At 35.1% G+C, this 13,283-nt stretch overlaps 1 protein-coding gene across 2 annotated transcripts; it reads right to left on the bottom strand.

Annotated features, from left to right (window-relative positions):
* Nucleotides 1–2,308: 2,308 nt before the first annotated feature.
* LOC113755424 lies at nt 2,309–4,054 on the bottom strand. Of its 2 annotated transcripts, none has more exons than XM_027299432.1 (7): nt 3,898–4,054; nt 3,701–3,796; nt 3,318–3,623; nt 3,151–3,234; nt 2,914–3,045; nt 2,705–2,759; nt 2,309–2,440 (listed from the first exon to the last, which is right to left on the bottom strand). In XM_027299432.1, exons 1-6 carry the CDS (start codon nt 3,943–3,945, stop codon nt 2,706–2,708), a joined length of 720 nt encoding a protein of 239 aa, XP_027155233.1. In that variant the 5' UTR covers nt 3,946–4,054; the 3' UTR covers nt 2,309–2,440; nt 2,705. The 2 variants fall into 2 exon arrangements, with proteins under 2 accessions (XP_027155233.1, XP_027155232.1); XM_027299431.1 differs by lacking the exon at nt 2,309–2,440 and adding an exon at nt 2,442–2,465.
* Between the last annotated feature and the right edge of the window lie 9,229 nt (nt 4,055–13,283).

Here is a 13,283-nt window from a genome sequence, read left to right on the forward strand (position 1 = left end):
AAATTTGGAGAGCATTGTTTTGAGGGAGGAAAGTTTGAAAGAGGAGGTACTTGAGCTACCCCAACTCAAAGTCTTGAGACTTGTGTGGACAAACTTGATGGGTTTCGGCTCCAAAGATAATAAAGCCGGGGTTTTTTTTTACCAGGTATCACCTCTCTCTTTCTATTTGTGTAATAATGATATGATATATGTGATATAGTTGAATTCAGGTGAAAAACTGAAAACACATTCAAGCACTTCCTTTTACAATACGTTAATTATATTTTCAAAATCAATGTTTCATCAACTATACTCTAGGAGTTCATCATTAATAATTAGTATTTTTAAAGATTCTTTAGCACACGAACACACCCGTCTATGCATAACAAACGTCCCTGCAAGTGGTTTTCTTTTTTTCATAGACCGCTAGCAGCTGCACGGATCCAAACACTACTGTAACTACATTTTGCGTTTTATGCCATGGTCTACGCTAAGTTTTACCAAATTTTCCAGGTTTCACTCCCTCGCTTGGAAATACTGGAGATAAATAGTCCTGGTGATGGAACTACTAATAGGAGGTAAAATGCCAGTAGGTCTCTTGACAACTTAAAATCTATGCATCTCTGCCATGGTGATTCTATCTGATGCATTGCCAAAGCTGATACCGTTTCACTATTACAAAACTTGCAAACACTTGAGCGGTGGTGAGGTAACATGGAGTTCCTCATCGACTTTGAGGGTCTAAAAGTTCCTAATATGCTATCAAAAATGGGACTTGAAATTCTTCCCAAACTAGAGTCACTGGACTTATTTGCTTGTCCAAGGTTAACCCATATTTGGAGGAATTTTCCTGAAGAGGTTCGAATATTCCAAAATTTAAGAAGTCTATGTGTAGACTATTACCCTTTAAACTGTTTGGTTTATCCTCCTAGTGTGGCTACCATGCTCATAAGTCTTGAGAAACTAGAAGTTCGTAAGTGCTCGAAAATGTGTGGAGTTATAGGTGAGGAAGATGAAGAGGTCAGCCAAGAAGATAATGCTCAGCAACATGATGCTGGAAAACATGGAGAAATTGCACTAGAAAGAATCAGCAAGGAGTTTGTGTTTCCTAAATTAAACTCTTTGTGGTTGGAAGACCTTGAGAATCTTCGAAACTTTGGTGGTAGTCACCGGGAGGATTATGAGTTTAAATTTCCCCTACTCACTAAATTGTTCATAATGAGTTGCCCAAAGTTGAAGAAATTGTGTTCCGGAAATTTGGATGCCCCATTGCTTAAGAAAGTCCAAACAATGTCGAGAGATATAGAGAATTTTGAAGCTCCTGTGGATTTAAAGGTACTAATATTCTAACTCAATTTTCAACCAACCCTTTTAATTTTGTCTCACTTCACTAAACTTAGTTTCCCTAAGGGTCGAGAATGTATATTTTGAATAATTATTTCTGAGCATGTTTGTCTCACTTCACTAAACTTAGTTTCCCAAGTGTCGCAAATGTATATTTTGAATAATTATTTCTGAGCATATTTTACAGGATAGAGAGATTTGTCCTTATAATGGAGTTGTTTGAATGGACGTTAAGGTATGTCTTTCTATATTCTCACAAACTTTATCTATTCCCTTTCTTCTAAATATTTATATCTTTTTCTTTTTCTTTTTTGTTTTAGGAGGAATGGAGGTTATTATTACAAGCCGCTGCATCTATGCTTTTGATCTGTATGAATGAATCAGTGAATAATATTATATGACAATAGAATCTGAGTGATTAGAAGACATTATTACCCTAAAATTTAGAAGTTTTGAAATTAATATGGTTTGGTTTTTTGAGTTACCACGGTTTGATTTTTCCAAATATTTAGGTAAAGCTTTGAACAGATTTTCAGGTCACATACATATTTGATAATACTTCTATAAACATTGAGTTCGCATTCACTACAAGAAAACTGACTTTTCACGACGCCAGAAATATGCTGTAAAAAGTCCAAAAACCGCCGCGAAAACCTTTTTGCGGCACAAATGCGACGGAATTAAATTGTGTCACAAAAGTAGCCGTTACAAAAGAAAACGACACAATTTTTCAACATGTCGCATGCATTTGCATCACTCTACTTGCGGCACAAAAAATGCGCTACAAAATGTCCACAATGTCATGCGACAAAAACTTGCGTCGCAAAAAAGTCACCAATATAAAGACCAGAAATCAAATTTTTCATGGTACAATAATTATCATGCTCAAATATCCTAAAATCGAATATTATAACAAAATATAGTTCCACAATACACTAGAATAAAGTACCATACATTGTTTTAGTTAAATTCTACAATTGTTCGCTCCAATTACAAGATGTTTCATATATTCCAAAATGTGCTTGTCTTCAAAAGTACAACACTTCATCATACATCTCTCAAAAACATCTTCATATCTCCCAATCCGCATGCTTCCAATGTACCATCAAGTCTAGGGCTGCAAAGTGTATTCTATTAGTCCCCTGCTCATATAACCCCAACCCATTAAGCATGAAGAAAACGTTAATATAACAATAGATACTGAAACGGAATTTGTAATTCAACCTTTTCACAGACACTGAAAATTAAGACCACTTCTACTACATTATGTCCCATAAATAGCTGGCTAAATCTTAACAAAAACAGCTCGTCTTCCCAATCATACAAATACTCAATGGAAAACTTGACAGAATAGAGTTATTTCCAGAAACTTTTCCAGTACCTCAAGCAAGTCGTTTGCAAGTAGTCCTGCTCCTTTTCTTCTTTGTATGATGGTTCTGGTATAACAAAAGACTAGTCAATTAAATATCAACAAGGAGCTCATGCACAAATAGTCATCAACAAGGAAGTCATGCACAATTCAATATCAACAAGGAACTCAGCAAAATTGGTCTTCTATAGAAGGACCAACTCAAAGTACGCATACTATACCTCAAGAATATCAGCAATTGAAGAAACTTTTTTATTCATTTCACACTTGTTTATTTCAGCATCATTTGTTCCAATTTCCTTGTACATTTCAGCATCATTTGTTCCAACTTCCCTGTTCATTCTATCACCAACCTGTTACATTATCAACAAAGTGTGAAGAAAAGAAAATCAGGCCATAGCTGCTGATATTTCAGAGAGTTTGAACACAAAATCGAATTGTATGAATTAATATACAACCTCTAATGAGTCCGAAATTTGAGATTGTTTTGCTGCATTCATTTCTCTTCTTTGGAGTGATGCCAAGTCACATGTGGATGCCCTCTGGAAGAACAAAGATCAATAGTAACTAAAGCAATAAAAAAATTAGAAAAACTATAATATTTAACAAAATAGTTATCCCAAACCATTCTTGCTTCAAATTGAGCAATCAACTCCTCCTTAAAATCTGCCAATTTCGAATTCATTTCTTCTCGTAGTTCACCACGTATGATTTCCACTTTCTCATTCACTGCATCGTCAAATGCTTTCTTTTGTCCATCATTCATGTTATCTGACATCCTATACACGTCTTTTGGAGTCACACCTACCCCATAAGTTCGAAGACGACCTGGTTTTTCAGGTCCAAGAATATTTTCATAGAGTATATCTTTCACAAAATTATCATCCCTGGATGTCTCTGGCAGTTTTTGTATTTCCTCATTCATAGTTGCCTAAATTGAAAAACAGACAGAAGAAAGAATTATTTATGAAGTAAAACCAATAAGAAGTGACTAAAAGCTATTCTTACAATTGTTTGTGAAGTCAACTCATCCATTTGTTTTCCTTGTCTTGAATGAATAAAAACGTCTAGTTTCGAAGGCTCTTTTCCAGTTTTAATCCGAAGCTGCCACATATTCAATGTACAAACTAAAGTGTTAATATTTCTAAATAAGACTATGTTCCAGAAAAAATTGCTAGAAACATAAGCATTAGAATTTAATATACCTCTTCCCTGAGGTTCACATGATCTTTTCGCCCTGTTCGATGTGGCATCTTTTGTTTTTTTCGATTCTTGCTATTAATCTTGCTTTGCTTCTAATTATGTACAAAACAGAAAAAGGTAGTTAACAACACATCAAAATCATAATAGCACTAGAATTTAATTCAAAAGCAAAAGAGATGTGACAATAAATACATGCCTTGAATTCTTCTGAGCTCCAATAATCAACCAAAATAGGCCATTGATCCTCCTCAACTCTTGCAGGACAGTGTGCTAATAGCCATGACCTGTGCCTCCTATAAGGAGTGAAATACATGCTCTTGACTTTTGATTTCCAATTTCTCCACAATTTGCTGACCCTTATCATTTGTACTTTCTTGCATGTATCATCAATATTTGTATTTCTCTATCAAAAATTACAAAACAAAATTTTAAACATTCACAAGCTACAAGATTGTATGAAATAAAAAGAAAAAAAATGTTGCTAACTTTGATAGTGAGTCAAAATACCTTAATATCTTCCCAAAATCTCTCCTTAGATCCTTCAGGCATGGCCCTCCAATCTGTGTACGTGAGTGGTAATTTATTACCATCCTTTACTAAGATTCCTACTTGACTTATATACTGTGTAGCATTAGGACCAATTACTTGGCCCCGTGCATTCCAAACTAACTCCAATTTCTTTCCACCACCCCAACCAGCACTTCGTCTGGCTAGTCCTCTACCACTATTGTCTCCTGTGTACAAGAAACACATACACATACAAAAGAAGAAATTGTGATTCATATAATTTTTTTTATGAATATTATACAAAGCTTATAATAAGGAATGCTAGACTCAAAACTATTTGTGGTAATCTTTTCTTTTCCAACCGACCTTCTTCACTAGAATCATCATCATCAAAAGTACCATCAAAGACATCCTCTATGTCTTCTGAATCATATGAAGAACCTGATCCAGCTTTAGAATCATTGTTATCAAAGGAATCTGGTTGCTCACGATGGTCTACTAGTGGTTGAGAATGAAAGCCTTGACGGATATATGAATTAGGATGGGAATTTAGTTGAGAATCAGCCTTGGAGTTCAACTGATGTGAATTGGCTTTAGAGTTGAACTGAGAAGCAGCAATAAAGCTAGAAGCTGAGTTTGAATTTGAATTGGAGTCATGTGATTTCGCTTGAAAATTAGGTCGAGAAACAGAGTTTGAGCTAGATGTAGGGTCTATGCGTATTCCAGGCATTGCCCCAATGAACTTATGTGTTGGAGGCTTTGAATAATGACTGGGGCAAGTCTGATAAGATTGAGAGCTTGACTGTAGTGCAGGGTTCAAACTATTAGTGGACTCAATATGCCCATCCCCAACAGTGTCCACAAGAGATTCTCCAAGAAATTCTTCTCAATATGCATTATATCCAGATTATGTGGAAGCAAATTATCCACCCAATACGGTAACTGAAAGAATACATTCAATCTTTTCCAATTATACCTACATATGGGACTTTGTTAGCTTGTTCACTTGAATCATCGGATTGTTTTACAATTTGCTTATACCTAGGAGTTCCACATTTTCTGCAAAAGGTTTCATGTTCTGTCTCCTTCCAATAAATCAAGCAATCATTGGGGCATGCATGAATTTTATGGTAGCTAAGACCCAAGTCTTTAACAATTTTCCAAGCATCACGATAAGAGCTTGGAAATAATTCATTCTCAGGAAAAACTTCCTTGAGAAGCTCCAGTAATATTGTCATTGAGTTGTTGCTCCATCGACAAAGAGACTTGACATGCAACAACTTGATGACAAATGATAGAAGAGTAAAATTTTTACATCCAGGGTATAACTCTGTTTCGGCATGCTTCAGCAACTTAAAAAACTTATTAGTCTTTTCATCACAGGCTCCTCTAAGTTCTTCTAAATTTATGTTAGAATTCTCTTCAAGTGTTCTTCCAAGTGTTTCATGTATCAATTCATTCATGTCATCATTTTCAATGCGCCTAAACACTCCATTGTTCATATTTTCTTGATTGAAGTCCCATGGATCTTCACCATGATAAATCCAATTTGTATAAGTGGTCAAAAACCCCTTCATTGTTACATGTGCACGCACAGTTTCTTCCTTTCTTCGTTCTGAGTTTTTACATCGCCTACATGGGCAATATATTCTACTCCCAACCTCCTTCTTTTTGTAGGCAAATTTAAGGAAGTCACTCAGACACTTTTCAAAGTACGGATTATTGACTCGGTCTTCAATAAAGATCCAAGACCTATCATCCATTCTACAAGAAACAAGATTGAGAAGGCAAGAAAAAGAGACCTTATAAACAGAATTGAAAAATAGCAAATTTATTAACATGCAAGAAAAATAAAAAATAAAGTGCAGCATGTGCATCCCAGTTTGCTATGCTCATAGTGGAATGCGATGTTAACAGTTAACCCAACTTCTCAATGCCAAAAGAATGTGGTGAATTTATGTCAATATGCAAACCAGTGTTCTGTTTGCAAGAAAAAGAAACATAGATAAATCAGGGGAGCTAGATTGTCTTACAAATTCCTAATTGCAACTTGGTAGAACATTTAATTGCTAGCAAGCTACAATTGCTAGGCAGATGATGGTTATGGGCAATTCAGATAGTTAGATTGCTGTTCAACTATGTACAAGAACTTATCTACTTTTATTTGTTCACCACTTATAATAATGGCATTTTCAAACCTCATTATACTTTTCTGCAATTCAGGAAATATGATCTCTCCCAGCAACAAAAAATGAGATAATACACACTGAAAGACAAACACACATGCATAACTGAAGTAACTAAAAGACAATTTTAAGTCCAGTAATTGTCCTTTCAATAAAATCTATAATGACCACAGATATGGGTGCATCTGAGCAAGATATATTCATCGCATGAATCTTTTAAAAGTTAAGGTCACAGATAAAGTCTTCAGATGAGAAAATACAGCCAAAGGATGAAACAGCAAGGTTCCCTACTAGGGATACCAGCATTTCTCAATAGATAATAGGGGTCAGAAGTTATAGCCATCATAAAGTACACAATCTGTGGATGTTAAACAGCAAGTCAAAATGCAGATGCCAACAATTAATGGCAAAAGAAAAACTGAAAAGTTAAATCATGTATCTATTAGAAGGGTCTGGATTTGTCAGATGCTAAACGTGATAAATAGTGGTAAAATGAGCTCACGGACATATAAACAAGGAAAACATATATTACCCATCAACTAGAATGAAGGATGCAGATTCATAATCCGCATTACATTAAATTACAAGAAACACTTACATGAACACACCAATATCAACGAACAGGGGCTGTAGTGGGGCAGACTCTTCTAGTTGCCGCGAGACCTAATTTTTGAAGTCAATGACTCAAATGGTTGGGTCAATTTGTTCGAGCTTTCAGCTGTAGGAATTTCGACAACTGTGGTTGACAAAATTCAGAATCAACAGAGGACCAATTACTTTGCCCAATCAAATTAGGGTTTTGTGCCAAATCTTATTAACCGAAATTCAGAGAAGAGTGCAAGTCACAAAGACATACGAGGGAAAAAACATAGAAATCGAAAATCATATGGAAGAATTTTTACCTTTTTCTCTGTAATAGTGATGGCGTAAGAGCTTTTGATTTCTGCTATATTTGAAGCAGAGATGGTGAAAAAATTGACAAACTCTTATCCGAGCTGCGTACTGCAGTGGTTTTGGATGAGCGGAAGAATTCGGTCTATGTATCTGACCTATAACAGTTTGAAGAATTCGGTCCACCAAGATAAGTTTGAAGAATTCGATCTTTGGAGAGTTAAGATCTGAATATTGTGAGGTGGGTAATATACGACGTACGGAGTTAAGATCTGAATATTGGTTCAAAAAAGGATGTTTTCTGTCTTTAGCAAGTCAAGGCTATCTTAAGCCAATCACAGAAAGTGATTACTATGTCCTCCTCACGTGGTCAGAATTTATTCTTCAGTCTTTAAGCATTACACGACCCGGAACAAAAGATCAAGAAAAAGACACTTAACATTTCCAAGTGTCCTTTTATGGGTTTTATTAAAACTATGTCGTTTTTATGTAAAAATTAGAAACCGTTGTGAAATTTGCAGCACAAATTGAAATTTGCTGCTTATTTACCGCACTTTATCCTTGTGCCACAGCAAAAGCGTTGCAAAAAGCCCCGTTTTTCTTGTAGTGATTGCTGGTTTTCTTATTAGCTTCTTTGATCTTAATATTACTATTTTAGATAAAGCTAATGCTGTTGAATCTTGTTTTTCTTCTAGTTTTGCATATATTAGTCGTAGTGTACATATTTTTATGAAATATTTCTTTTTTTACATTTTTTTTATACCTCTGTGCAAAAATGCAAACCTTTATATTTCAGCTTTCAAAGCTCCAATCTCTTCAAAGATATAAAAGTGAATATTCCACGTAGGAGTTGCAAAGAAAAAAAAACTTGAAATAGAGACAACAAAAAGTAAACTAGAGCTACACAAGTCTGAGTGATAAATTGATACAGTAATTCAAATATATAACAATGTACGTTATTATGCATTGTCGAGTTACAATATCCTAATTCTTTTTCATCCTTTGAATTTGTCTTTTAGTTGCTATTACTTTATTATATATAGTTCTTGTGGAAATATCATTCAATTATATATTTCTGTTTAGATTTCTTTTTCACCCTTTGAATTTGTCTTTAAGTTACTATCACTCTACTATACATAGTTCTGGTGAAAATATCATTCAATTATCACTCTCTCTGGCAAACCCAAGCTTTAGAATCTACTCTCTGTCTTTAGGCTTGTTATTATGAATGCTAAGGGCAATGCGTTCAATCAAATTTTAAGACAGGCCCTTAAGACTATTATACTAACTTCCAATAGTTTGATTTCTGGAATTGTTTAAACCATTTAATCCGACACTGCATTTTCCTTCCAAGAAGAAGAAGGAACTCTACAAGCATTTGCAACGACCATATGAGCATGTTTCCTTGTATGAATATGAAGGTGTATGATAACCTACTCAAAACTGTTCTTCGAAGATGTCAAATGCTAAAGCTACCTCATGCTACATTTAGAAAATTACACGCAGTTTAAAAGAAAATATCAACCCACAAGTAACTCATAATTTGTGCAAAGAGCCGCAAGAATCACGAATTCAACAGGAGATGCACCATCCCCTCCAATTGGTCCACAACATGACTACACGATATTCTGCTCGACATTTTCCTCAGACCAGTGTATAAACAGGTATCTGCCACATCTCGATATTCTTTCCATCTTCCACACGCACACATACACACACACCCCAAAAGAAAAGTTTAAACAACATTAGAAGGAATCATTAGGACAACCACAACAATAGAACATCTCTTCTTCTTCCAGTCACCTCCCATTGAAAATTTAAAAGCACCAGTAGATTAGTATGCATTCCAACTACTGCTTTTATCATCCACATCTTTCTCACTCTACACTAATCTTGGACCACACCTGCATCTTACCACTACATACAACTCTATAGATGGTCCTGATAGGCAGACAATAAAAATATTGGAAAAGCATGCAATTTGTAGTTGCTAATTCAGACATAGAATTAGGAGAATAGCGAAGAGTATGGCAAACCAGTTCAAAGCAATCAGACATGCTAATTTCAGTACATTTCAACTACATAGGAGTTGCTTTTATGTTATTTTGTATATAATAGTAACATTACTAAGTCACTCACAAGACAGTCAGGAGAGTATTTGTACATTAGATAACTATGAGAAAAGACACAAAAAGGTAATGCTACTTTTCCCAAGTAGCTTAGCACAACCAATATATAATTCAAGAGGAAAATTTTCCACCTAAAAAGTGACTCCTGGGCAGAAAGAAGATTGACACAAGCAACGGTATTAGAACTCAAACAACTACCAAGGCAAAGCAATTTCTCGAAATATTTGACAAGTACAAGGCCTTTTTCTTTTTCTCTATTTTTTAAGAGTTTGAAGGAAGAAGAGAGAAGAAAGGAGGGGGAGGGTTGCAAAGGATATACAAAATTTTGATCTACTGTTATTCCCAAGACAACAATCATATAAAATTCAGAGGGATCAGAGTGGAATGCAATATACCTTGAAGCAAGAGGGGCAAAGAAAGCTGGGGTTCTCTCATTTGAAGAAATAAAAAAAGTTCATCCTAGTGGGACCTATTTTCCAATTCTTCAGGAAATAAATTCTGGACGGGTATCCCCGTCAAGATAAGGATACCAAGACCGATCAACGCCGAACCTATCCTTATGAGTTTTCAATTTATCACCTCACCTGACATGGATAGCATCACAATCACCAAGAGGCACCTTAATCTGTACAAATAACAATGGGAAACCTCACCAATCATATTAAATGTCAATCACAGTTTTAAAACAAAGCAATGTTATAGCTTACTGCAATAGAACACTAGTCATTCGAAAGCATCAATGATGGCATATTAGAGCTTTTAACTCCCATAAAGAAGGTATTCAAAACAGGTGCCCACATATGGATGACATTTGACCACAATTAGGCCAAAGCCATTTTGAGCGACAGATGAACCAAAAATGTGTATGAAACTTCTAAGTACATATAAAACCCAAAGGTCACCAACAAAATATTGACTTTGAACAGGCATATGCCTTGTCAATGAAGAACGTCCAAAACTTTTTTGGTGCACGCTCTTGACTCAACTGTGAATGCAGTACCAACCAATGATTAGCACCTCAGACAAAAATGGTTGGAGACATACTCAAACAGCTAGCAGAAAAGAATAGCTCTAAAACAAAAAGAAACTCACTATCATCTTTGAACACCATGGTTCATTCTCAAATGTCCTGTCAAATATCCAAGCCCTACACTGTGCACCAAAAATTATAATCAAGCAACCAACCAAAGGAGCCCACTCAGAAAGCATGCAGCAACAGTACAATGGTAAGCCTTCTTGTACAGTCTTTCTATGTGGTGAATTATCCCCCTCATCTATAAACTTAAGCCATATAAAAGAAAGAAATTACTTATCGAAGACTCCCCCTGACATGTACGCTGGACTCCTTTCAATACGAAGAGCACATGACGCATCTATTAAGAGTGATGGCAAACATTAACAGAGAACCTATGCTTACTCTGACACTAGTGGTCATTTACGGCCATATATAGAAACTTCAACTGTCAAATAGGAAAAGGAAATATTATTTTTTTAACAAAATTAAAAGTTCACAACTTGTTTATGAAAAGTGACAATGCACCTTACAACTAATTGCAGTAGTCAAGCTATTACGACTTAATGTTTACCCTCGAGGGAGTGGTGAATGGTAGGAATAATCACTTTTCTTAAAGTTCCATCACCAAAATCACAACAAAAGGGGAACATCTTATTTCAAACTTTTTATAGAAGCACCACCCAGAAATCTTCCAATAGGAATAGAAATTTTATGTATCATTAAGATATCATGACCAGTTTTTCCAAACAAGCTCCACAGCATGCTCAACATCAAGTTTACTACAAGCCTAGGTTCTGCACTTTTCATCAAACCAAACTTTGATAGTCCACTCAAGAAAGAAATGAAACATTTACAGTGTGTGAATAATGTAATGAGCATATAAATTTTGGCCACCAAACGTAAGGACAGCTTATCAACTATCTTTCCCATTTTCAAATGAATACCAAGCAAACACATTTATGCGAGGGCATTATTAAGCATCACACCTATGACGGACCATTGTGTTCCCATATTTGACAAAACTTTCTTTTCTTTCCTACTTTTTTTGATTTTTTTTTTTAGTTTTGTTTTTGTCCTTTTCCTCTTTAGCTATAGTAGAGGAAGGGAAGGGGAGAATTCATGGAAGCAATTCTCCATGTCAAAAACGTTCACACCATATGTAGCATCTTTAGGAGATTATCAACAGAAACATACGCAATGCTTCTATCATGTCCAACTTAGATCAACAAAAACACGAAAAAAATAGCCAAGCAGTAATTGTACATTTACGAAAATGACCAAAAACAACTTAGAGTGCATAATGGTTATAAACTATTAGTGTGTTTGAATAGTAGATTATTTGGGATAATTTTTTGAAAAATACTGTAGCATTTTTTTGATGTGATGTATATGAGGTAAAAAAGGTGGATGAAAAATGTGTTGATGATGCAAGCAAATAAATTTTGGCAAATAATTCACTATCCAAATAAACCATATATTATAATGCATCAAATTCAAAAATCAAGAATGGCTAAGATACAGAGTTTGAAAGTTGGAACAACTCTTAACTTCTTAATAGGCTCTTTGAAGACCTTCAAGATCAACTGATCAAGATTTTTTACATCTATTTTTAGACAATAGTGAAGTTAGTTTTCAGCCTAAAGGTAAGCTTGTAGTTAAGCTTGCTTACACAATTTGCAAGAACCAATGAATGCAGCGCTCTCAGACAATTAAGAGACTTCAATTAGTTAGTAGACTCTGAACGAGTATTAGTTGATATAAAACTTGTCATAAACAATTAAAGCACCAAGAGGGCTAGAATTAGACCAAAAAAGACTTCTTGATTATTTAACTAATCTGATGGTGGAAATTTTTCCAAAGCAACCTGAATTACTTCAGTCTAAAGCTCACATTTAAAGAGCAGTTTATTCTTCTTTATCTACAAGCTACCTGACTCTCAGGTTAGAGGCAAGAAGTGGTCCGATTTTAACATCACAAGTTGCTATAGTGCATTCTATAGAATCATGTCATTCCAAGGTCTAACGCTCACACGGTGTACTTGAGACCATGAAAGAAGTCCCCAAAACAACTCAACAAATGATTACAAAAGTATATTACAGGTAAAAGGAGGAAAAAAAAAGAAAAACTTAAAAACTCTGGAATACAGCCTCCACTTAATTATATTTTATCCCCTTGCTAACCCTAAGTACCATAATAAACAAGTGTGGGTAAGGTCCTATTTTGTCAAACACTTGAAAACATTACAATGATAAGTGGGAAAGTTAAAAGCAAAGTAGTAAGAGAAACTTTACCAATTGCATGGGCATAAACCCGAACAGATAATATGCTAATAAAAAGAGTGTTATTTGCAAACAAGTTAAATTGCTAGGACAAGGGAAATTCCCACAACACAGTAATTCATGTTTCACCAGTCATTGATAATAATGACAGGAAATAGAAAATGGAACAAAATACTGCATATATCACCGTGAACCAACCTTTTCTGCTGCAATCTTCAACTTCTTGGCAGCCATTGAAGGAAGAAAAGAATATGACAAGAGAATAGCACTACGGTTATCCTTGCACTCCATGAACTTGAATGATTATCATGATTAATACCCACAAGAAAATTATCAAGATTCAAAAAACCAAGCCCATTGAGCTTCACAGAGAAATTTCTG

Source organism: Coffea eugenioides, unplaced genomic scaffold, assembly GCF_003713205.1.
Source record: "Coffea eugenioides isolate CCC68of unplaced genomic scaffold, Ceug_1.0 ScVebR1_1475;HRSCAF=2329, whole genome shotgun sequence".
Taxonomy (NCBI): Eukaryota; Viridiplantae; Streptophyta; class Magnoliopsida; order Gentianales; family Rubiaceae; genus Coffea; species Coffea eugenioides.